The following is a 27,025-nucleotide window of genomic DNA, read 5'->3' as shown; positions in this document are numbered from 1 at the left end:
CGTTCCTCCTTTTAGCTTTGTTGCATGTTAGAAGAGCATGTGTATTCTAAAAGTCAATGAAATCAAAAGGCATTACATTAAAAAATACTGTTTCATGCAGAAAATAGTCAATTTGTGGTACTCCCACAGGAGATTAACAACTGTGGCTACATTATGATGCCTAATACATTTGTAGCTATGAACATTTAAAATATAAAAGTAATTCAGTCTTGTACTTCAGGACAAAAAGAGATGACCTGTGAGATCAGGAAGGTATTTCCTTTTATGAATAGCATTACACAACTTTCTTAGTGTGCATTATAGGTTTTCATAACTTTCTAAAAGATGAGCTATAGGCTGGAGGGCAGGATGCTGTGTTAGATGAACCATTGGTCTACATTTACCAATAGTATCTAAAACTATTTGCTAATGGTTCCAGCTATGATATAGGAGGAGATTTACAGTTTGACTTATATTGACTGTTAAGTGGAAGGAAATGTACAATTATAAAATAAGCACAGAAGAAATTAGGACACTTCTAAAGCATTTGTGAGTAAAGGCAAATCCTATAACTTCTGTCCTGTAAAGTATAAGGAAAGTGAATAATTGTGGCAAAATATAGCTTTGGAGTTTACCCCATTCGTTACAGAACAAATGTGTAGGTGCAGATAATTTCCTTTTTTTAAAAAGGCAATAAAACACAGTACAGTAAATCATGCATGCTAATCTGCACTGCTCTTTTTCCAGTCCCGCTGAAAGCTTCAAATGTAATGGGTATCTACACTCTCCTTGCCTTGCCCTGATTCCCGCTCTCTATCATAGCAGCTGCTACTGTCAGCAGCAGCATGAGGAGAGGCAAACAACATAACATCATCCCTCCTTAAGAACAGTATCCCCAAGACTCCATTTAATCCCACAAGTTTCTCAGCTGAAACCAGAAATGTGGTGACTAATGGCAGAACTTGAGAAGGGACAGCATAGCCTAGAAGTGGATGATAAAACCTCTCCCCCATCATCCTTCCCCTGTGCACAGAGGGGTGTGGGAAGAATTTCTTCTGAAAAGTAGCATTGTCAAGCTGTACAGTGGAAGGAATTGAGTGAGTCCTGCATGAAATCTAATTGCATAGCAAGTATTTTTCCTTCTCTCCTCATGTGTCCTCCTTATTTTATTTCCTCTCGCATCTCTTGATTCTCACCCCTCCCATTTTCTCTTCCCTTTTCCATTTGCTCTTAGCAGTCCCCCCTTCACTCCACTGTCCCATTGCCCCTATTTTGAGAGGTGCAAATAAATTTTGCTAAATATTATTGTTAATAATATAGGGCTTCCTGGAGTGCCCATGTGGCTACCAGTCGGGATGCCTCAGTAAACATTAAAAACAGTAACAACTTTCTGAAGTGTCCTGTGAAAAGTCAGGAACCAAAGCACATCTGGATTTCTAAAAGATGCATCCACAACCCTCTTACGACAAGAGCTGGGATATTCCAATATCTCATCATGTAGGGGCAAACAGGGTTAATTCAGCTAAGAACTTAGCCCAGAACTTGATCTGAAAATCTGGAGCCACTTTTGACACTCAACAAAAAAACTGGTTAATTTTTGGTGCATTTTTTCAAATACACTTACCTCTGTACTTCTTGATTCTTGCTGGGAGGAGAAGTGAAAGTGCCAGAATACTCTGACTCAATTTTCACAAGATTTCTGGCCTTGTTTTATAGATTGAAGAGGCTTAAAATTTTTGGACAGGGTTAAGACTGGATGCTTATCCAAACTGCACCAAACCTCAGGAGAGTTGCCCATAATGCAGGAGCTTTCAAACTACTCATCACCAAAGGTTTTAATAAATGCTTCAGATATCAGAGCTGAAAAGAACAGTAATAATACCTGCAATATATTCCATTACTGCTATATAGATCAGACAGCAGGGGTAGCTGTAAGAATGTCGTTCATTGAATGCCAGCGTTTTTCTCTAGTCTCTGTGCCTTTCGCTTCTGAAATATAGTCAGGTGACAGTAGTCTAGAGCCTGTGATCCAGAGACGGCGCCAAATATGTTCATCTCTTTCTAGGGTAGCTTTTGATAAAATGTGTTTGTAGCTCTGAGTGATCCTAGTGTGGTTTTTTTAGGTGATATGTATAAATTCAATGTCCTATGTACTGCAAGCAACTTATTTCTTGGAAAAAAGTTTAATGAGAAAAATATTGTGTTCTCAAGGTGGACAAACCTAAAATGGTTTCAAGTACTTTTCTTTTGCAGAGAGCAAACTATATATGTTGCATCTTTATCTTCCTTGCACCTTAAAAAATTCTTGCACACCTCTGTGGTGAGGGGTACGTAGATCTAGTGCTGTAAGTTTTGAATAAGGTATCCCACATTTAAGTCTACAGGCAGATGGACCTTTAAACTAAACTCCATTTTCTAAACTTTCACACCAGGGACAACTGCTACTATCTGCTGGCCTGTTTTCCCTTCATGTGACATGTCCAATTCTGGACTATTACATTTCTGTGTCCAAAACTTTTGAATTATATGCAGAACGCCCATATAGAGCTTAATCCTCAGCATAGCTGAGCAAATACCCCTATGCTCCAGGTTTGGTCAGGAGCTGAACTGGCCCCTAGCACAAATCAGAGCAGTCCCAAGGCCGCTTTAACTTATGCCAGCTGGAACACTCCAACAGACACAGAGTATGCCTACATTGTAAACAAAGGTGTGATTATAGCACAAATCAGTTCACCCGTGCTAGTTTTAATCTAGCTAGCAAGTTAACAAGAGTAGTACAGGCTAACACCTGAGTACCCAGGGCTAGTCCTTGCTGGAGCCCATGCCCACCACATCTGCACTCCTCTTGTTATCCATACTAGCTAGATTAAAGTTAGCATGGGTATGTCTACCTGTACTACAATCACACCTTCACTTGCAGTGCAGACAGAGCCACAGTTGTGTCAAAGCATTGTCTGGCCATGCGCCCTCCTATCCCTGCCTAGCCTACCACGGAAGTCCCCCTCCATAGGAAAATGGGAACAGGTGGTAGAGAACTGCTGACTTTTATACTACAGGGGTTTACCCTACAGCAGGGCAGGAGCAATGCAAAAGAGGAGAATCTGTAAGAAATGAAACCATAAGAAGACACAACAGTGTAGTCAAAATTGTGCATGTCTGGACTGGTGAGTATACTTGTTTGCTGTCCCCTCTTACATTTCAGAGCAAGAGCAACTATAACTGGACTCATTTCGCTTAGTGATGCTTTGCATGGCAAGAAACACTTGTTACATGAGTCTGTGAACCCTGTGGGGGGGGGGGGGGTGGATTCCTGAAACTGCACCCACTGGGAATTTTGCCATGATATCAGGATCAGCGTTTATACTGACAGTTGGCAATTCTGAGTCTTCTACCTGTGGTGGCAAAGAAAGCCTAGTAATTTTTGCACTGGAGTCCAGTGTTAGAGAACATAGAACTGTTTCCAACACTAATTTAATAGGTGGAGAACAATCTTGGCTTAATACAAAATGAAGCCAGGAAATATTATTTGCCTACTACAAGTTATCTTTAAAATACTGTCAAGGTTTCTGTTAAAATTGTATTTGACTTATCATTAAAGCAGTCACTTCAAAGAGGTCCTTAGTGCATCTATTACTGTATATTTTAAAGAAAGATCATTTTCCTGTTGATTGATCAATCCTAAAACAGGATAGGAACCTGGGATTTAAGACCAAGCTAGACAAAGCACTCATTAAAGGGTGAAGAATTCAGTAGGACTTTTGAATTTTTAATTCTAGAGCTCAGTGAATCACTCATGATGATTTATTTATTCCACAAATATAGTAGTTTTTGCTCATGAATTGTCTGCAAGCAGCATACAACTTTCTTGAATGTGTTTCTGATTTAAAACTATTTGCTGAATATTTTTGGCAAATAACTCTTGGTCTGTGCATTGTTTGCAAAAATTCCAATTTGAAAAATGTTAGTTTTGATTGGACACCCACATCATGTGGTATTCGTTTTGTTCTCTTGTTGGTGAAACATCATAAACTACTGGAATTGAGTTTCTTGTGGTGCAGATTCTCTGATTTACAAGTTTAACACTTACATTCCATGAATTGTCTCCAATTTTTGCTTAAAATTCATAGTTACTATGAACACAGAGGAGGTACAAACACAGTCAAAATATATTTAATTTTGTATTTGAGTGAACATCCAGGAGAGAGATTTAGAGCTTAATGTCTGCTCTGCTAGTTTATCTTATTATGGTCTCTTACATTGAGTTCCCTAACTGTTGGTGTCCCAGCTTTTCAGCAGCATGGCTCATGCCAGAAGAAGGGTTGGAAATGCTGTCTAATTTAAAACTCCTATTTTTGAATTCATTTCACAGGGTATATCTGGAAAGAAGTCAAAATGCTTCCCCGAATGATCTTTCCACTATCTGCATTGAACAAGAGTGCAGCTCTCTCCTCAGTGTTCCTTTTCAAATCTATCTCTGTGACTTGACCTTCTCTTCCACTCCCCCTCCCCTGCCCCGGGAGAATCCTGGAACTACAGTATGAATATTAATTTAGCAATAAGATTGTGATCTGGAGCTACAGCCCTCTTCCCCCATCCCAAGTACAACAGGCATGAAGATTTGATTTTACATCTGCTAGTGGCAGACAGAAGTTTCATTGCATACTTTTGGAAGAAAAAAGATCCCCTGGTCACCTAGTCTCTAGTTCTCTCAGGATCAAAGACGTGTTAACAAAAGAGAAACCCGTACATCAATGAAAACAAAAGGTCAGATTCACCTGGGAGGCTGACTGCCCTTTGCAGAATATGTAGAAAAAGGCAACTTTCCAGCCACCGAGCCAACACATCCATAATTATTTTTTTGCATATTGAATCATTTCATTTCTCCATGTATATTGTCTACCCCAAGGAGGAATCCCAATGTGTCCACCCGTGCAAAATTGTTGAAATATGCCTGACTATTCTCTTTTCTTGTCTCCCTGTTAACAAAATGCAACCTGTGGATTAAGTATGGACCCTTTTAAAAAAGCACAATTTTGTTTAGTGATCTGGAAGTTTTCCCTGGCAAGAAACACTTGTCGCTATTTATAGGCTGTGAACTGTACCGGAAGGAGGGAAAGCACTTGATTGTATACCTATTGGGAGTATTGTCAATTACTTAAATGAGAGCAGGGCCAGGCCTGAATGTTCATAATTACAGTTATATAAAGGGTCTCTATCTGTATATCTGTAAATGGTTAGCTAGCAGATAACATGCCGATAGATTGTATTTAACAATACATAGCATAAGCAGCAAAGCATCCTGTGGCACCTTATAGACTAACAGATGTATAGGAGCACGAGCTTTCGTGGGTGAATACCCACGTCTTCAGATGCGTCCGAAGACGTGGGTATTCACCCACGAAAGCTCATGCTCCTATACGTCTGTTAGTCTATAAGGTGCCACAGGACTCTTTGCTGCTTTTACATATCCAGACTAACACGGCTACCCCTTTGATACTCAATACATAGCATAGTGTCTGGGTTTTGTAGGACCAATAGAAGTTGTGCATCGCCAATTACTTCTTCTGTGCAGCTCTTCGTATAGAGCTGCCAACTCTTGTGACTTTGTGAGTTTGACGGTATTTGGTGTTCTTCTTAAATACCTAGCTCATAGTAGAGTCATGTCACTCTGTGAGAATCTCAGTAAAAAGGAGTATTTCTAGCCCTCGTGACTGTGGAGAAAAGGTTTGAAAATATGACCTAAATGCTATCAACAAGCTCAAAATCCAGAAGGCAAATAAAAGGATGACCAAATTTATTATTTTGTAATTCTTTTATGTTTTTAAGCCAATGCCAAGGCGGGTGGGGGAGTGGGATGACTCATGATTTTTGAATGCCTGGCAATGCTGTTTACATCAGCTCTTAAAAACAGCTGGCATTTCTGATTATCAGTTCATTTGTGTACTGAAAGCTCTGACCTATTCCCAACGTGCTTCAGCACTAGTTTAAACAACAATTTAAAGAACAAAACTGTTTCTTGAGACTTGAATTACAAGGGCATGAGCTCTCCTAGCAAGAACTATGGAATGAAATGTGTGACTTGCAGATTTATGAACCCTTCAAAATATAAAGAAAGTGTAATGTAAAGAGAAATGGAAAAAGTTTAACTAGAGGAGTGCACAAACAAGCAAAGAGGAACAGGATGGAACAGGACAGTTAGTATGGAGTCACTGAAACAAAAGGTCAAAATTTTCAAAAACAGGAGGCTAAAGTTTGGCTGCTATTGTTGAAAATCTTGGCCCATATTTTCAAAGCAGGCACAAACTGCACATTTTGTCTACAAAATCCTGCATTTATATGCACAAATATAAATTGGAAGGCTCAAGTCAGGCAATTAACTACCTGATTGTGTTCAAAACTATCAATTTTTTCATGCACAAATACTAGTTTTCTTGGTTAAATTTGGATTTTTGAAGATTCAATGTGTGTCTTGTCTTTTGAAATATTTAACCCTAAAAGCAGATAGAAGTTAGATGTGCGTGTAAAAGAACTGGGAAGAAGGAAAAAACAAGACAATGAAATACTTCTACTGTTTGTTCCTGTTGTTGAATCTTGTGTTTTTAGACCTCAGCCATACTGACCTTTTCTCCAGGGAGCAAGAGACATAATGAATGTGTGTTTTTTTCCAAAAATGAGTTTATTAAAAGAAAAAGGTCAACACAGCCACTTGCAATTTGTGACCCACATACTCAGAGGCAAATATATGTGCCAAACAGACACTATTAATTTCCCTTGAATCTAGACATTTTGCATGATGATGTTTTTTTAGTTAAGAAAATCACAAAGGAAAAATGATTAAACTAACAACTTCTTTTAGAGATTAGCACAGTGTAATTCTCTTGTAAAGAGCAATTAGGGAAATTTCCCTTTTTGTTTCTGATTGTATATCGGAGCAATCAAAACACCCAGACCTGTTGAAAAGTGGGTTTCACAAATAATAGGAATCACCATGTCATATCAGACCAGTTGTCCATCTAGTCCAGTAAAGAGTCTTTGGACAATACCACATGCTCCAGAGTGAGGTACAAAGAGAAACAATTTTCATTGTGGATGAGATGAATTCTGTTAGGCAAGTAGGGTCTGAATGAGCAAAAAAACCCCACATGCATCACTTAATGTATGTGAACAGGCCTACTGATTTCCCTAGGACTACTCACATGCTTTAAGGTATGCACATGCTTACATGTGAATCAGGGCCTTACTGGCAAGGCTGGTGAATTGCGTTCTCATTGGCACTCCCAAAAGCTGTTAATTATTGCAGCTGAGTGCCAATTAAAAATGGTGCCAAATTTCCTGGTTTTGATGAGAAATAAAATAAATCATTTCTGTTCCCTAAAACAGAGAGCTCTACTGGCACAAGAGAAGAATACATACATCAGCATTCATGGTAACTGTCTTTTGACCAGCCAGATTTGATCCATGCAACCAAATGATCACTCAAAGGCTACATCAGTAAAACTGAATTCTACTTTAGTTACAGAAGGCCATCTGATTCAGGGTGTTTTTGTGTTGTTTTTTCTTAACTTTAGGTCAGAGAGTTAATAATACATCAGCCATTTTATATTTTTACAGTTAATTTGGAGCTCTTATGTAAGAATTAATGGTTCGTAGGAGCTGATAATTTCTCCAAAGAGCTTTTAATTAGATTTAAAATTCATTTCTATCTCAAATGAGTTGACATCTTTCATGGGCTGCAAATTCTGTGCATGTTTTATTGTACTGATTCATCATTTAGGATCTATATGCAAAATGGCACAGATTCAGTAAAGCACTTAAATATGTGCTTAACTTTTAAGTGTTATCTTTGTTGTATCAGGTCCAGCGTGGAGAGGAGATGGCTGCAAAGACAGCAATAGCTCAAGGACCTTTGTGGGGAAATACGTTCGAAGTCCACTTAAAGGTCTTTTATTTGCAAGGGGATTGACAGCTACCATTAAAACATTCAGCATTGGTGTTGACTGGTTAGTGGTACAACGTGAGCTGCAAACAACTGAGATATTGTGGCAGCTGACCACATGGGGATACTATTAGAAATCTGGGAGCAGTATGGGGATGTGTCAATTTAATGTTAATTTTTGATTTTGGAATGTGTAACAGAAATATTTTTTCCTTGTTTAAACTGAAAAACTGCCGTTAACTGTACTAGATCTTTCTTCCTCTACCCTGAAAAAAACCCTGTGGATTAATGCTATTTTAAAAAAAGCTTTTGACCAAATGAGAGTGCTGCTGTTTCTGCTCTGTAGTGCTAAAGTTATGAAACCAGCTCATTTATCAGGAAATCCAGATTCATGGCTGATCTTTCTCCTATGGGCAAAGTCTTATAGAAAATTATATCCATGGTACAGGATTCTAGAAACTGATTCAGAAACTCGGTAGAAAGCATTGCAATTCTCTGTTAAATACCATTGGTTTTTAGAGTCATTTCTAAAGGTTTCATACATTTTTAATTCTGTAAGTCTTTTTCCCAAGTGGTGGTCTTGCAGAATGGTGGGAGAGAAAGTTTGCCATGACCGCCGGTTTGAAAGTATAGTCATCTTCTCCAGAAAGAGTTACAGTGGAGGGGTTTGGGGTTAAACCAATTGACGACAACTTGACACAAGTCTCTAAGTGCATTTTTGCCAGGCAGTTTTTCAAGCAGTAAATTCAAAAATGCAAAACAGCAAATACAAACTGGACAGGAGAGCTTCCATGTTTCCTCAGAGCTTCCTGCCTCGGCATCCAGCTCCTTTATCTCCAGTCTGAGAGCAACATCCTTCTTTTAATGGTGACGGCAGCATTTTTAAAAAATTGTTCTTGTTTTTTTTTCCCGCTCACGATGTACAAAGAAGCTCTGAAAGGTTGAAAGGTTTTTTTTTTTTTTTTTTTTTTTTTAAACCTTAAAAATTCCAGACCTAGTTTTGCTGCTTGACCTCTCAAACGTCTCAAGGATGTCAAGTCTCAGGGGGTAGCCGTGTTAGTCTGTATCTACAAAAACAACAAGGAGTCTGGTGGCACCTTAAAGACTAACAGATTTATTTGGGCATAAGCTTTCGTGAGTAAAAACCTCACTTCTTCGGATGCATAGAGTGAAAGTTACAGATGCCTGCAGACTCCTTGTTGTCTCAAGGATGTTTATTGTGAGTGCTAATGCCTGAGCTGAAGTGGTGAGGTGGTGAAATCTTTATCAAAGGCCTAGTCTTCACTTACCGGCTGGTCCGGAGGCACGCCATCGATGTTCTGGGATCGATTTATCGCATCTGTTTAAGACGCGATAAATCGATCCCAGATCGATCCCGGAAGTGCTCACAATCGACGCCGGTACTCCAGCTCGCCGAGAGGAGTACGCGGCGTCGACGGGGGGAGACTTCCGGCCGCGTCTGGACCGCGGTAAGTCCGGAGTAAGGTACTTCGAATTCAGCTACGTTATTAACGTAGCTGAATTTGCGTACCTTAGTCCGAAGTCCGGACTAAGTGTAGACCAGCCCAAAGTCTTTCTTTATCCAGAATGTTAAGTAGTTATCAAAGTTACATAAGAATGAACAAAAACAAACAAAAAAAATAACAAAGACATTGAAACAGCCTGACAAATTCCCTGCCTCGCTTAATGCTCAGCTTTCATGCTCTTGGCTCTTGTGATGTCACCATTCTCTCTAGTTGTCAGATTCTTGCAGCTTAAACAAGACTTGAATTTCTAATGTTAAAAAGAAGCAGAAAACAAAAACCATACTCCCCGCTTCCCTCCCCCTCCCCTCTCCCCCCTCGCCAAAGTAAAGGATAACTTCTTGGGCCTCTCTATACATCACGAAGGGGAATAGAGGGGAGTCCATTTTTTTCTTTACCTATCAACTTTAAGGTATTGAGCTTAAAAAGGCTGAACTGCACTTAATTAGTCCCCAGCTGCCATTACCTCCCCATGCTGCCTCTGAATCCTGCCTGAGAATTATGACCCAAAACCTCAGGCAGTTGGCTGGCTCAGCAAGGCTTCCTCTGAGGGGCACCAGCGAGGCAGAATGGAGCAGGGCTTGTAGTCCCCTCCAGCAGACTCCAAAAGATCTGTACATTCCATCTTAATTATTGTTTAATACATTCCATGCTGCATTTTTGTTCTCAACAGCGTGACTTCACAGAGGCTGTCAGGCTGTAACTTATTTCCGGGCTTTGGTTGCTTTGCCTCACCACTGTAACCTTAGTAAAATATAGGTTATTTTTACAAATTAATAGAGCATAAATACAGCTAAAATACATGTGGTTTGGCCAAAATGTCAGAGGTTAGTGATTTAAACTTAGCATGTTTGTGCCATTGGGAATATGAGGAGAGTTTGTGTTTTAAAAGGGAAATATGTTGGCTGTGGGGTAGGAGTGTGTATATGCATGCACATGTACACAAATAGTTGAAATTGAAATTGCATTATGAACATAGAGTAACATTTGAACATTGAGTAACATCAGTAGACATTATTTTAAAGGAAAGTTTTCTTCCCATCGCTTAGTCCAAGTAGCCTGGTGACAGTGTTCTGAGCGTTGAACAAATATGCAGGCAAGATTGAGGAAAGAACCCTGCCCCCAAAGGTGTGGAGCACCTGTGGAACCAAGTGGCTGAAGAAGTTCCGTATTTCAGCCATTCATGGGTCACAATTAATGTCATCTCCATTGTAAATATTAACTGATCTTCTTTCTCTCTAGTTTTTCATCTCTGGTTATATTTTAAAAGTACTTAGTCCCTGATAGCCTTATATTTAAGGCTAGATTCTTCAAGATGCTGAGCACTTGCTAAGCACATGCTTAACTATAAGGTCCTAGTCCCTCACTGCAGCCACATTGGCTGCTTGTTCTTGTTCTCTATTTTTGAGAGTATATAGTCTATGGTGCCTTAATTATGGTGTTTTTAAGGTTTTCCTACCTGTCTTATGTGTTGGTGGATTTTAACACTTCTTTTTATTAGGCCTTAAATTGTTTTCTTGAAATCTAATATCCTTACATCACTGCATTCTAGGAACCTCTCCTTTGCTATGCTGAATTGAAGTAGTCCTTGTCAAGCTGCCATTTTTAATTAGTTCCTTTTTGTTTGTCAGTTGATCATCTAGGACTGTTTCATCTCCAACTTGAGTATCCACAGTTTAGAAATAAAAACTGTTTTGTTTGTGGTTTAGATGGCTCTTTGATGCACGTTTGCCTGTTCTGTGTTTGATACCCAGCAGATGTCTGGGTAGTTAAAATCCCCATGAGTATAGAATGTTCTGGGTTTGAGTCCCCTGAACGCTGGTTTTGGATCCTTTTCAGTTCTTATTCTCTCCCACACCTGGTGGTCCACTCTTGTTTCTCCTTCATTTTTCACTCCCCGTGTCCTATCTCAGAGAATGGTTAGAATGACTGTTAGATTCCTAATGGATTAACTGAGTACTGGAAAAGCCAAAGAATATTAGTTCTTTCACATTTAAATGTGAATTGCATACAGTAAATAAGGTTCTGTGAATATCTAATTTGAGTGAAAGACCCATAATTCCTTGCAATGTTACTTGTATGAATAAGACATAATTTCCCATTTGTTGCCCTCCTTGGTTTTTAAAAGAGTCCTTCCACTCTTTTTCCAGCCAAACATAAGACCTTTCACCAAATCGTGGTCCCAGTGGCAAAACTTCCAGGACTTAAATAGAATCAGAATTTGGTTCCTTCTGCTCCCTTTTCCACTCTTTTAGCATTGCTTCCTCTGCATCATTTCCCATGTAAGAACTCTCCCTTCTGATCCTGAGGTCCCCTGTAGTCTTTGGTGTCTCACAGCATCAAGCGATGATGATTATTTAGGCAAGGTGCTTTCATGAAAGACACTAGTAAAAACAGTTGCGTTTAATTTCCATAAGAGACCCTGCTGAGCACCAGAGTAGCATGCAGGCTATCACAGCTCCACACTCCCAGAAAGGGAACCTGTTGTTTTTCTGGAAGATGAGCAGGAATCTGTTTCCCATTCCTCAGTAAATCAATGAGGATATTTTTAATCAGGTTCATTACAATTGTGCCTAAGGACCAACTCAAAGTATGAATTTCTAGTTACTTAACACCAAACAGAAACAGTTTGCAGGGCACTGTAATTAATGACAGTACAAACAAATAGTGCCACCTGCATTCTGGTGTACAGTAGGAATAACAATGTAAGGAACAAATCATAGCTTTGACTAAGGCTTCAATTCTGCAGCAAGCTTAATAAAAGCATAGAAGTCTCCCCACGTAGAGCCCATTGCAGTATTGGGGCCATACAGGTGTGTCAAGTGTACTTGTTCTAGTCAGAAATTTTCTCCCCATGGCAGAAAATGGCTTGGTGGTTAGTAAAATAAGCATTTGATGTTTGCTAAATGATTCTTGGTCAGTGCTTGACTTGTAACATAGATGTTAAGCTAGACTCAGTAACCTGTGTATTGTAGTTGGCAAAGAGAACCTGACTTTTTCATAATCCTACTGAATGAGAAAGTGTTTGTGTCATGGACATTTTATAGGTATTCAAAAGGAGTTTCACTCAACACTGGTAAATGTTTTCATTGCTTAATGTAGGGGAATTGCCTGAACATGATTTGTGCTGCTGTTCTTGATACGATCAGAAAAGGTGCTAGTTGAGTCTTGAAGCATGTTGCAGACTACAGTGGGGAAAATAATGTTGTGTTTTGTATCTAAAAGATCGGTCTATGGATAAAGGAGGTGACTAGACAGACTCTTAGTTGCTCTATGACAGATTCATCAGGAGGTATTCTAAAGGTAAGGGATGAAGTAAATGTTCACAACAATTAGACATACTGTACGAAGACAGATCAGTAAGAACATTAGGATTCTACAGCACAGTATGTGTAGTACCGTTGAATACTATAACAAGGATAAAAGGAACTCAAATTTTAATGAAAAGTTTTTTCCCTTCAAATATTCACAGTTAACATTTTTGAAAAAATACTCCATAAAATAAGATATACATATAAGCCCCAATTTAGCACTTAAGCACACAATTGAACTTAAGCACATTCTTAAGTGGGTGCTGAACTGGACCATAATTGATTGAAGGAGAATTTGTTTGAGTACTCACCCGGTAAAATGTTCCATTTTTTGATGTGGGTATTACTTTTGTATTGGCAGTATCTCCTACAGTTCCCTATAGTTTGTATAGGGAATGCTGCAAATCCTGTAGTAATGTTGTTTACTTATCTAAAGGAATTGAAAAGATTTTAAGAGCCACCACTGTAATACACTGGAGAGAATTTTCAAGAGCTTGTAAAAATATTACCCTTCTATAGCTGCCAAGATCAGTGACTGAAGGTTGTTTTCCACTTTATCAGCAGCTTTCAATAAGATTAGTGCTCACCAATAGACTTTGCTCACCCAAATCCTCTCCTTTAAGTCATTCGCTACTACCTTTGTGACTTGTGTGCTCTCCTGCTTCAAGTGGAAGAATGTCTTTGTATAAAAAGTCAATCCATACAGATGAGCTGCAATTCCATGGGCGCATATCACTATTTCATTGATGTGACTTCTGCAAAAATCAACATTGTGCAGCATACACAAATTTGTGAATGGTCTTACTCTCTTGCTGGGATCTTGTCAGGATGTTGTTGGGAACATCAAATATTATGCCCGTTAGGTTAATACATTGCTTTATTACTTATAATTGTAAACCTGCTGCAATTAAAAGAAAAAGTGCCAAACATAATTAAACAGATGTTCGTTCAGTAAACAATGTTGGTGTTCTTTATTTTCAGAAAAGAGCAACTTCAAAACTGGTACCATTTAAAGGGTTCAAGGACTTCTTGGGTTACTATTAGGCCTTAAAATTAACTCACAATAGGTTGAGAGTTATCTAATGTGGTAGCACTTTCCTTAGTGGTTACTGGGAAAAGGGGGAAATGGGCTTTTGCCCTTGTTTTTTGCTTTATGATGATAAGGGGGATGAAAACTATTTATTTTTACTTTACATTTTGTTTTTACACTGGAAATTTAGGCCCTGACTAGCCTGGAAGAAACTCTGATGACTTTAAAGCTAATGAAACAATGACATCACAAGAAATAAATATGCAAGTTGAGCTATTAAGAGAAGGAGGAATTTGTAGTTAGACTGTCATGTTTTTTGTTAGTTTTTGTCTATTATTTTGAATGAAGGAAACCTTTGTTAAAAATTCAACACCTCACCCCTTTAATTAAAGCGTTAAAAACTCACAATAAACATTCCTTATACGTCCAAGTTGTCCTCCAGGGCAGACCAGACTTTAGTTTCCTAATACTTCTTAGGTTAAAAAAAAAAAGAGGAAGCCCCCTCCTTTTTTAAAAATAACAAATTTTCAGGTCCAATTCATATATCATAAAGAAGAAAAACAAGAGAGGACACCAGCTCAGCTAGATAAATAAATCTTTTGCAAGTCCTGTCATGTTTCTTTCCATGTGTGGTTTCCTTTAAGAGAATGTAATGCTCATGAAATGGTCTGAATTAACAATCCTGGAGAATGAGGTTCTCTGTTTATCCACAGACTGTGGGCAGACTGTGTGCAGAATGGGCAGCAGAAGCAACATGCTTCCCCATGGTGCCCAACGATATGTCTCACCTTGTTGTGGAGAAACCACTTGTACATGTGAGATCCCTTCCTGTGACTTTTTTAAATCTTTTGCTTCTGAGTTGAGCCTGCCATCAAGGATGTCAGTTGTGATGGGATTTTTTTGGATTTGGACATTTTTTGCTGGGAATTATCCTGAGCCCCAGCAAACCCTTCACATAGGCCACCACAGAGCCATCAGACAGTAACAACTTTTGATTACTATCAATCTGTGCCAAATATGAACTGGTGACTGAGAGGCCTAAAGGCTCCTGATTCATCCCCTCATTGCACCTTGTGTAGTCATTAACATCTGTATAAAGCAGGTATAGAATACAGTAACTCCTCATTTAACGTTTTCCACTTAAGGTTGTTTCAGTGTTAGGTCGCTGCTCAATTTGGGAACATGCTCGTTTAAAGTTGTGCAATGCTCCCTTATAAGGTCGTTTGGCTGCCTGCTTGTAAGATTCTGTGGAAGAGCAGTTACTTTACAAGGGAGCATTGCACAAGTTCCGCTTCTCTGCCTCCTCCCGCTCCCTCCCTGGGCTTAGGACTTTCTGGGAGGGAGGGGTAGGAGCGGGAAAGTGCTGGGTCTCCACTCCTCTCTCTCCCTCCCAGCTGTTTAGCGGCGCTTAGGATTTTCTGGGAGGGAGGGGGAAGAGTGGAGATGCGGGGCTTCTCCGCTCCTCCCCCGCCCTCCCAGCACTTTGCGCTTAGGACTTTCTGGGAGGGAGGGGCAGGAGCGGGAAGCGCTGCTTAGGTGGCGCTTAGGGCTTGGGGGGGGGGGCGAAATGTGGCGTGCTCCGGAGAGGAGGAGATGGGAAGAGGCCTGGAATGGAGCGGGGACTATAAGAGGCAGGCCTGGAGCATTCCCGGCAAAGTCCGAGCCTGTTCTTCTCCGGGGAAGCTGCCGCTGCTGCAAAGGTGCTTCCTAGCGTTCTTGCTTGCAGCGGGCTGTGCCTGTGTGGGGTAAGCCAGGGGCACCTCCCAACCACAGTATAGTACCGTACAGTATATAATGCCTTTTGTCTGCCCGAAAAAAAAATTCCTTGGAACCTAACCCCCCGCATTTACATTAAATCTTATGGGAAAATTGGATTCATTTAACACCGTTTCACTTAAAGTTGCATTTTTCAGGAACATAACTACAACGTTAAGTGAGGAGTTACTGTACAACCAAATCAGTTCTGCACTCGATAGCTTTTTACACTGGTTCTTCGTTATTTTGCACTGGTGTAAATGACAAGACAGTGAAGAATCAGCCTCTCCATATCCAATTCCCTGAAAGAGTTAATCTTCCTGCTATTTTCAGATCCTCCTGCTGATCCCTAGGGCTGACAGGAATCTTTGTTCATTCATATTTCACATGAAACTTTTAAAAGTATAATAAGAAGCAGAATGCTGAGTCACGCTGAAAATTACAGTGTTCCTAATCAGAAAAGCATGAAAACCATTCCAGGGACATATCTATTTTTGTCTCAGGGTTTAACTTTGAGGGAAATAAATAGCAAGACACAATGTATCCAACTAGTTTTAAAATATATTTCTCAGGGGTTGACTTGAAAACTCTGCACCCAATCCTAAAAGTCTTCTGAACATGGAACTCCCATTGGGCCCTTTATCTGAGAACTTCAGCCTCTTGGATTTGCTATCCCTGTATCTAGATAAAATTCTGGCTACTTTTAGTACACCCTAAAGTTTGCCAGGTACAACATATTGAATTTAAATCCCATGCCTCACAAAACATTTCTTCTGTCTTTCAATACTATTCCCAAATGTCATAAGACAACCCCCTTCTTGATCACCCTCCTATGGCAAACAGGTGTACCTGCCTCAGTTTCCCTCTTTCCACCTGTGAAAGGAACATAGTCTCTTATGTTGGCAAATTCAAACTCTCTTTTAGTCAAAGTGCCACAATATGCAGATTCATCATAGTGAAAGCAGTTCCTCTCAAAACCGTAAAGTAAAACAAGGTTACAGTGCAGCAGCTCTCAATCTGATTCAAATGTCACCATCCCCAGATCACGCAATAAAGAGGAAAATAGGAAGGAGTTATTTAAGTATACTTGGAACAAAGATTTCTAACAATGGTATTGGTCCATTACTAGATGGAAATGGTAGAATTATGAATAATAATGCAGAAAAGGCAGAAGTGTTCAACAAACAGTTCTGGTTTGTATTTGGAGGAAAAACAGATGATGTACTTATATCATAAGATAATACTCTTTCCATTCCTCTAGTGCAGTGGTTCCCAAACTTGTTCCGCTGCCTGTGCAGGGAAAGCCCCTGGCAGGCCAGACCGGTTTGTGTACCTGCCACGTCCGCAGGTTCAGCCGATCCCGGCTCCCAGTGGCCGTGGTTCGCTGCTCCAGGCCAATGGGAGCTGCTGGAAGTGGTGCAGGACCGTACTGGGAACTGCGATCGGCCAAACCTGCAGATGCAGCAGATAAACAAACTGGCCCAGCCTGCCAGGGGCTTTTCCTGCACAAGAGGCGGAACAAGTTTGGGAACCACTGCTCTAGTGTCTCAGGAAGATATTAAACAGCGGCTACTAAAGGTAGACATTTTAAAATCAGCAGATCTGGATAATTTGAATTCAAAATTTTAAAAACTGGCTGAGGAGCTCACTGGTCCATTAATGTTGATTTTTCATCTAGTCTTGGAACACTGGGGAAGTTCCAGAAGACTGGAAGAAAGCGAATCTTGTGCCAATATTCAGAAACCGTAAATGGGATGCCCCAGGTAATTATAGACCTGATGGTCTGACATTTATCTTGGGCAAGATAATGGAGTGGCTTAGAAAGGAATTGAATTAAAGCAGTGGTGGGCAACCTGCGGCCTGTGGGCCACACGTTGCCCACCACTGAATTAAAGGAAGGTAACATAATTAATGCCAATCCACATGGATTTATGGAAAATAGATCCTGTCAAACTGATTTTTTTTTCTATGTGATTACAGGTTTGATTGAGTAAAGATAATAGTTTGATGCAATATACTTAGATTTCTCTAAGGCATTTTTTGACATTTTGATTAAAAAAACTAGAAAGATGTAAAATTAACGTGGATTAAAAGCTGGCTAACTGATACCTCTCAAAATGTAATTATAAATAGGAAATCATCATAGAACAGGTATGTTTCTAGAGGGATCCCACAGGGATCAGTTCTTGGCCCTATGCTACTTAACATTTTTATTAATGACCTAGAAGAAAACATAAAATCATCACTGAGAATTTGCAGATGACACAAGAATTAGGGGAATGGTAAATAATGAAGAGGATAGGTCACTGATTCCAAGCCATCTGAATTGCTTGTTGAGCTGAGCTCAAGCAATCAATATGCGTTTTAGTATGGCTAGATGTAATTGTGTTCATCTAGGAGCACAGAATGTAGAGCATACTTTCAGGATGAGGGATTCTATCCTGGGAAGCAATGACTCTGAAAAAGATTTGGGGGCATGGTGAATAATCAGCTCAACATGAACTTCAAGTGCAGCTGAATGTTTAAACAGGGGAATCTCGCGTTAGAGTACACAGGTTATTTAACTTCAGTATATTACACTAGTGAGACCACTGCTGGAATACTGTGTCCAGTTCTGAGTCAACAGATCAAGAAGGATGTTGGTAAATTGAGAGGGTTCAGAGAAGATCCACAAGACTGATTAAAGGATTAGAAAACATGCCTTATAGTGATAGACTCTAGGAGCTCAGTCTATTTAGCTTAACAAAGAGAAAGTTAAGGGATGACTTGATTACAGTCTATAAGTATCTACATGGAGAACAAATATTTAATAATAGGTTTTTCTATCTAGCAGAGAAAAGTATAATGCGATCCAATGTCTGGAAGCTGAAGGTAGACAAATTGAGACTGAAAATGAGTACATTTTTAACAATGAGCGTAATTAACCATAGGACCAATTTACCAAAGGTCATGGTGAATTCTCCATCACTGGCTATTCCAAAATCAAGATTTCTGTTTTTTCTAAAGGATACCCTCTAGGAATTATTTTGGGGAAGTTCTATGACCTGAGGTATACAGGGGGTCAAACGAGATGCTCACTGGGTCTCTGCTGGCCTTGGAATCAATGAAGCTAATAGTCAATAACCATTCTCCCCACAGTCCTCTAGCACTCTGTAGGCCATTCATCACTCTGCCAGGCCAGGTTGCACTCTGTAGGCTATCCATCTAAAAGTTCCAAGACCACCTTCTCTCCCATGAGCTTTCTCCTGTAACCATAGGTCAGATCTCTCCCTGCAGGAATCTGGGGCACCTCCTTTTGGCAATCCCTTGTTCCTGGGCTGCTCCCGCAGCCCTCCATTTGTGTCTTCTGCCAGAGAGTTCCTTACAGTGTTCCACTTTCCAAGCCTCCTTGCCTGTGAGTCCTTCCCCTGCTCTTCAGGACCTCTCTACAGAGTCAACCCTTTGCTTCTGGATTCAGCTTACACTGACCAAACTGTTTTTTCCCCTCATTCATAGGGACCTGTGCACAAGCCTTCCTGCAACTCAGCAGGGTTCCCCAGCTCTAGCCAGCCCTCGCAGCAACTTTCCTCAGAACTCATCATTGCACTCACAGTTACTGTTCTCCGTCCAGTTTCTTGCAGCTCTTTCGCTCAGGGAACTCTCTGTTGCTGCTCCTGTCTCTCCTCTGTTCTCAGTCAGCTCTCACTTGCCCCTTTCCAGTCTCTCTCTTTGGATCCATCAGGCAGCTCCTACCTGTCCCATTCTAAGTCCTTGATGTGGCCCACGGGTCCTCTCAAGCCCAGTCAGGAGGCAACTGATGAGTCACAAGGGCACTTCCCTCCCCTCCCCACCCCACCCCACACACACCTTCTGAAAGGGGCCAGTCGCACTGTGTCACCAACCAAATGTTGTTTAATTCTGGAAAATCCATGGTGCTTCTTCATAAAAGATGCATAAATAAATTCAAAATTTGCAATGGGCAAGCATTAATATCTCTGTCCTCCTTGGACAGATTATCTTTGTTATAATATGTAAATCACGGGAAAGATAAGAGCAGGAAACTCTGCCTCAGCTGGTAAAATAAGTCATTGCCCCCTTATTTCCTTCCAGGTTAAGTTCTCAATGCCATTGTAGAAGAAAACTCTCCAGTTTCACCATCCACCATCCTTGACGTTTCAAATATTACTATTGTTGTCAAACTCTTCTAATTTACTTTGCCATGTTTTATCTTCCTTGAGGAATGAGACAAAGGTGCCATCCTAGCTTGTGTGAGAATCTTCTAGAGCAGCTCTTTTAATCTCTGTCTCTTGCAGTCTCTAGGAAAACCTTGGAATTATGGAAGTGATAATATTTTTGTAATGAATCCAGTCTTTTGTAGATTAGACCCATATTCTGTGTCGTGGCATGGTGCGTTTTGAGCGGCACTTCCAGCAACAGCAGCAGTTGCTGCAATAGGCCCTGTCTTGCCCTGTAATCCTTTGAGGCCCAAAAGAATATACTTTGGTGGCAGAAGAAACTTACTAGGCATACTTCTCTTCTGTAGCTTTGTGAAAAGATACTGTGCCTGAAAAAGTAGCCGAAGGCCGAAGTAATTGGAATATTCAAAATCCTGGGGATTGGAGAGACCCAAATTGATGTCATTTTCTCAGTCCACACACATCCAAGTTAATTTTAAAGGTTTAGATAGCATAGGGTAAATTCTCATGATGTTTACACCCATTTAATCCCCCTAAAGGTTAATGAATACGATGCATGGGTTAACCTAGAGCAGAATTTGAGCCTGTCTCTTTAACATGCAAGAGTGCTAAAGCAAGTGACACAAGTATACAATTGAAACTAACTGGCAAGCAGGGATAAAAAAGCTGCAGTCAATGCTGACTTAATGAAAAGAAGAATTTAAATGATCTGGAAATTCTGAATTACCCTTTGAATATTTTCCTTATAAAAGCAGTTTATTGTGCAGTTTTAAATTACAAGGTAGTATATCATAAATGACAGTGGACAGTGCACGCAACATACTATTAAGACTTTTAAGTCTACATCAGAACTACTGTATGTTGTTTAATATCTTAGTCAAATTACGAGCTTTATTCAAATGCAAATAGGAAGGAAATGAGGAGTAGCTGCTGTTTCCTAGATCTACTATAAACTGCTTAAAAGGCTGGGGAGGTTGGACTAGTCAAAAGTTTTGTCACTATTTAATGTGTGTGCATCCTTTGAAGATTAAAAGTGCTATATAAATACTAAGAACTATTTTTTTACCTTAGTTAGCCTTTGAGCATCAGCTATTAAAAGAACTAATTCCTGACAGCAATTAGACACAGGGAATAGTAAGAGTTTGCACTTCTGTCTCTTCCATCCAAAGATCTTAAAAGCACTTCAGAAAAGTGAGTTAATTTAGTCTTACAGCACTCCTTTGAATTATTATTAACCACATTTAACAGATTAGGAAACTGAGGCACAGAGAGACAAGGTGATTTGTCCAAGCTTCCAAAGAGTTTTTTGTGCAGCTGGATATATATTGCAGGTAGAAATGGACAGGAATTTTTTTAGGTTTGTTTTTTGTCATGTAACATTTTTTGATGAAAACAAAATTTCATTTACATCAAAGATTTCTACAAAGGTTTCTGATTTTCTTCAGAACACCTGATATTTTTTCCATTTTTTGCTGATAGCTGAAAATGTTTTGATTTCTGAAAAAACAAAAACAAAAAATGTCAAACAGATATTTCCCACAGAAATTTCTGATTTGAGGAAAAGGCCAGTTTTCATTGAACACTTTAACCAACCATTTTGACCAGCTCTAATTCCAGTTGTCTCGACTCCTAATCCTGTATCTTAAAGACATGATCATCTTTACTCACTTCTGGAATAGAGTCATGCGATGCTCAGTGTATCCCCTGACACCTTAATGTTGGTGGTCAGAGTAGATGCCTTTCTTGACTCCCTGACATTCAGATAACTGCAAATTTTCAAAAGATCACATGGAAGCCGATTAAATCGGAAATCTCTTTGCATGTTGGGTCTTTCTAGAGATTAGCCACTGAAACGAGAGAGGCTATCCCATCACTAAACAGATAGGAGAAAAGGGAACTCCCCCGATAACCACAGGTTTTATAAACCTTCCTCTCGTATCCTGGATGAGATATTTTTTAAAGAGCTTCTATATCGAATTTATCTATCGAGATGTTTTACAATGCTCACAACTGTAACATCTAATCTCTTACCACTTCTGAAAGCAATAACCATCTGGATCTCTTTGGACTTGACAAATGCAGTTTTGCCCCACTCAGACCCTTCAGAATGTTACCGGTAGGATAATTTTCCTAGCCCATTGCTTTGATTATGTCACTCCTTTCTTTGCATTCCTGCACTGGCTCCCCCTTTTATATCACATGAAAAATAAGATGCTTATATTCAGTTTCAGGGCTCTTCACAGTCAATCCCCATCCTACCTATCATCCCTTATTTGACACGGAGCTGTTGATGCTCTCCTTCTTCTGATGCCAGCCTCCATTGCCCACTTGTTAAATTTTCAAACCTGCTTTCTCCCTCGTTGCCCCACATGCTTGAGAGGAACTTTGCATAAACATCCACAAAGGTACCTCATTCTCCACCTTCAAATCCGTCTTCAAAACTCTCCTTTGCCATGATGTATACAAAAAAACTTGACAACTACTAGGCTGCTGGTGTGCAGAGACCACTGCCTATCTTGTTGACCAATACTGTCTTATTGTTTCCTTGTACACCTCCATCTGGTTGTCCCTTGTCTCATACTTAGATTGTAAGCTCCTTGGGCAGGGGCTGTCTTTTTGTTCTGTGTTTGTACAGCGCTTAATACAGTGGGGTCTGGGTCCAGGACTAGGTCTCCTCAGAGCTATGGTAATATGAATAAATAATAATAATAATTAGTAATAAGGTGTGAGTTGGTCTGGATGAGGTAAAGGGCTTTTAAACAGTAGTAAAATCTCAGGAAGGGGTTGGGGTTTTCCAGGTAGCTGGCTACGTGCACAGAGCAGCAACCGGGAGCGGCTCCCTCACACTCCCTGCCCAGGCCTGGCTGTCAAGGAGAGCAGCCAAACATACAGGGAGTGTGGGGGGGAAACAGTGCAGCTGGAGGACAGAGCCCCTCCCCTCCACAGGTAAGGGGGGTAGGGAGAGTGTGGGGGCCCCAGGCTGGGAGCAGAGTGGGGAGGTGACATGGGGTGTGGTCACGTGTCCGTCCCTTTAGCTTGTGTCCCCCTAGTATGGGGAGGCACCAGTCGTCTCTGGACCATTGGGGAGATTCTAGATGAAGATGTAACAGGGAAAGAGAGAGAGAATCTCTAGGGATGATAGTTTTTCCTCATTTTGAACATTAGCATTAGGAGAAGGTGACTCTTTCTGAGGTTCTTCACCATTGTCAGATGACAAATGGGGGTGGGAGAGTCTTTACTGGGGAGATGCAGAGCATGGGAAATGGAAATCTCAGTTGAGCTTTCCAACTCCTCATCTGCAGAGTTTATTTTACCTCTTATAAGCTCTGAAGGGCAGGGGTCTGTCTTTTATTGTTTGCGGTGTTGTCAGCAGTTATGATTTTATTGCACATTTCATGCTAGTTGGTTTGTTTCTTATAAGAGAATGTCAGCTTTCATTTTAAAAAAGGTAAGTTTCTAGACATCACTGTTGCAGAGAAAAGCTGAAAAATGTGACCCAAGTGACCACTAAAGGCAAATTAAAAGAACCCCAAATTTGTTATTTAAATATATCATGATTTTTTTGAGGCTTCTCTCTGATTTTCAAACAGTTGGAGTATTGGCAATTCTCTGTATGTTTGTACAGTGCCCAACACAACAGGACATTGGTTGCTGCGGTAATGTAAATAATACATTAATAATCTGCGACTGCCAATGTCTTTTTATTTTCCAGTCAGCCACAAATATTTTCCACTGGCCTGTACAGTCCAGCTCTATCAGACCTAATGGTGAGTAGGGAAAATCTTGATACTGTACCATAGCACAACATAAATAGAATATTCTATAGAGGGATGAACAGTCTTTCTGTTCATTTATAAGGTAATTTAATGAACAGTCACACTTTAATATCTGACATCTACAAATGGCAGAGACAAAAGTAATGGAAGCATATTATGGCTGTCTGTCTGTCTGTCTAGACTGGTCAAAACAAAACCCAACCCTTTTCTTCCATATTGAAGCAAATATACCAGAGTGCACAAAGAGAGATTTGTCTTTGAGGGGTGATATGAAAGATAAGTAATATGTCAAATAAAAGAAAAGATATTACGTTTTTTGTTCCTTGGGGAAAGGGTGTAAAAAAGAGAACTTGAGTCTTTCTAGCCAGAGCTGCTTTCCTTTGACTTGCCATGATTTAGATTCATATAAAAAGATCTATTTGAAAGAAGCTTCTTTAACTATAGGGGCAGGTTTTTTTCCAAAGCCCTTTGTAAATGAACAAAGTAACCACTTGTCACATACACAGACTAATGAGAGTTGAGTGTGGGTTTTAGTGTTCATTCATATGCTTTGTGTTCAGCTAGTCGTAAGTTAAATCTTTAGAAATCACACCACAGGAATCTTTTACTTGGGAGTGGGGGGAAAGAGAATCTGGTGAGATACTGAAAACTGTTGGGCGGAAACTGCTCTTTACAGGCTTCCTAATCTGCAGTTCAGGAAATAAACATACACAGGAAGTCATTTAGCCTTTTCGTGAACTTATAGTTTATACAATGTCTGATAACCAAAGCATTCTTTCTGTACTTAAACTTTTAAAAATAAAATTAAATAAATACAATATGTGCTATTAGTGCCAACATGCACTGTAATTTCCAATTTGTAACAGCCATCTAAATATGGTATTAAAATGGGAAAGATGATGAAATTGTCCCCATCACCTTCTCTGCTATGTCTTCCCTTCCTTCCCTGGTCTTTCCTATTTAGCTATTTCCCCCTCCCCAACAAAACCCAGAACCAAAATATTAACCAAATATGGAACAAACATGACTTTTTCAAACCATCACTCTGCTCGCTCTGCTTGTGTGTTATATCCTTTCCCCTTTCTCTCCGTCTGTCTTGTCCACTTCGGGACAGGATTGTCTCTCATTCTGTACAGTGCCTAGCACAAAGGAGCCCTGATCTTGGTTGGTCCCTAGGCATTGCGATTATAGACATCATAATAATAAAGTATTATTGTTCTCTACACAACTATATTAAATTATTTTGATGTTGAAGGAAGTTTATATTCATGATTGCCTAATAATGGACATGTACTTAATACAATATAATCTGTGTTCTTGAAAAAGGTGGTTAAAAGCAAGTTAAGCTGCATTCGTCAGAGTGCAGTTTATGGTGGCTCCATCTAAACATACCCCAACTACTAGGATCACCATTTTAACATGAATTTAGTATGTCCTTTCGACTTAAACCATATTGTCCATTTTCTTTTATGATATATTGGTTTTACTTGAGGGCACATTTGTAAAGAATGTTGTTTGATTTTTTTTTTCTAAAAACAAGATCACATTCTGTTCCCATTAAAGTCAATGGGAGTTTAGCTGTTGACTTCACTGAGAATAGGATTGAGCATATCATAAGTAAAATTCACTGGTGTAATTTGAATCAATGAGTGCCAAATTTCATTTCCTTTCCCTTGTGAAAGGGAAAAAACTGTAACGAAGGAGAGAAGAATAAAATAAGAAAATATGTTCAGTATTTAAATTGTTTTGGAATCCTGGGAAGAACATACATGATTATAGTGCATACACAATTTTGGTCAGTTTGCCACATCTTGTAGATGATGGCATCAAGTTTGTATTTTCAATGGGTATGGTTGACTGTAGCAAATATATTATGGCCATACTTTTTTTAAAATGGCAACTAATTTTGGGTGGTCAATTTTTGGGGGCCCAGTTTAACAAATCTTTGGTTCTAAAGCCTGTTTGTCTTTCATAGGAGGTTGCAATTTTCTAAAATTAGGGACAGCTTTGTAATATTTTGCCTTGCCCCAACCCACCATATTTTTCCAAGAGATGGAATCACAAGATCTGAGGAAACTTTCTGAGCACAGGTGCTAGATTATTCACTTTGAAGCTCCTTAATTAGCCATTGGTACAGTAGATTTCAATTTTTACCAGTGAAAGAAGTAGGAAATTTCTAGAATCAATCTTGTGAAGTAATCCTATATGTAAATTTCAAACAGCTCCTCAAATCTCTATCACCATTAAATTCTCCTCTTGATGTGTGGTCCAGTCTAAATTCAACAATCATTCATTCTTCTATATTTACTGTAGAACAGTGCTACAAAATGCCTTTTATTTTTTCACCCTGAAATGATGCCTCTTTCACGTCCAGAGGGAATGCTCCTCTTTGTTCACACATAGCGTGCTGAGATATGAATATAAGTGTGTTTATTAAATTTAGTTGGACTGTTTGTAATATATTCTAAAAGCTATTTTTATACTGCATTTTTCTTTTTTCTTGATAGTCCAGCTCCACAGTGAGAACGTACCAAAACACTAAATCAAGAGTGACCATGAGCCCTGGCTTTAGCTCACAATGGAACAGCAGCCAACCTGCTTGGAACACATACACCTTTCCAAGAGCAAGCTTGCACTACCAGTCCCATGCCAGCTACACCTACTGTGCTGGACACCCTGCTGTAAGTAATTAGCCTTTTATGTAGCTACATGAATGCTCTGTTATTCCCTAAAAGGCAGAAGTTCTCAGTATCACAGTCTGACAACTCAGTGGACTATGTCTGCGTTCAGTCTGTTCCAGTGTTGTTAGAAATGTTTGTTCCCGAGGTGGATTAACTGTAAGCTTTGGAGAAATTTAGAATGATTCTAAGACAGAAACAGATGTGAATTTCTTGTTGCTCAATAGAAATGTTTATAAAAATTCAGCTTAGCTTCATATTAAACTATTGTTATGAACATTGGTTGCAATTTCGGGCGGTGGGTGGGGGGGTGGAAAATTATTTGTTGCTCCCTTCTGTTTTCCTTGAGGGTTGCTATTAGATAATAAGTGAGTTCTCTTTTGCTTAGGAGAGTGTACATTTTAAATTATGTGGATGAGTCAATAAAGCTGGGTGTCTCTTGTCATCATAATAGGTTTTGCTAATATTTGTTTATTCGTCATCATCCCTAGTGAACACAGTCTATCATCACTAGGCTACGCCTGCTCTCCTTTGTAGTTTACATGAGCAGTTGGCTAAAAGAGGGAGAGAGAAAGGAGGAGTGTAACTATTATTGCATGTTCTATTTTGACAGCTGTGAAAGGGTCACAGTTGATGGCTATTAGAATGGTATTTGCTCATTTCTGAAAAGCTAACTGCACATAAAGCCCAGTGGCTCTTTTAATTTCAGCTTCAGGAGGTCTTCAGGTTTGAGCGGAACAAGGAAAGATTTTGCTAGTGTAAGCAGTCTGTCCTTTCTTTGGCTCTGCTCTTGACTTTGATGTCTTTTAATTTTGGGACTTTTTTAGAAATTCTAAAGGACAAAGTTTTAATATCTTAACAC

General features: G+C 39.7%; 1 protein-coding gene across 4 annotated transcripts in view; it reads left to right on the top strand.

Annotated features, from left to right (window-relative positions):
* The window catches only part of RBMS3 (RNA binding motif single stranded interacting protein 3), a 908,048-nt gene that overhangs the window by 274,414 nt on the left and 606,609 nt on the right, over nt 1-27,025 (top strand). For all 4 annotated transcript variants that reach the window (XM_054019902.1, XM_054019901.1, XM_054019900.1 and 1 more), the window contains one exon: nt 25,993-26,166. In XM_054019902.1, coding sequence (XP_053875877.1) covers nt 25,993-26,166 — 174 coding nt within the window. The remainder of the gene's footprint in view (nt 1-25,992; nt 26,167-27,025) is intronic.

Source organism: Malaclemys terrapin, chromosome 2, assembly GCF_027887155.1.
Source record: "Malaclemys terrapin pileata isolate rMalTer1 chromosome 2, rMalTer1.hap1, whole genome shotgun sequence".
Classification (NCBI taxonomy): domain Eukaryota; kingdom Metazoa; phylum Chordata; order Testudines; family Emydidae; genus Malaclemys; species Malaclemys terrapin.
This window is presented reverse-complemented; position numbering and strand designations above follow the sequence as displayed.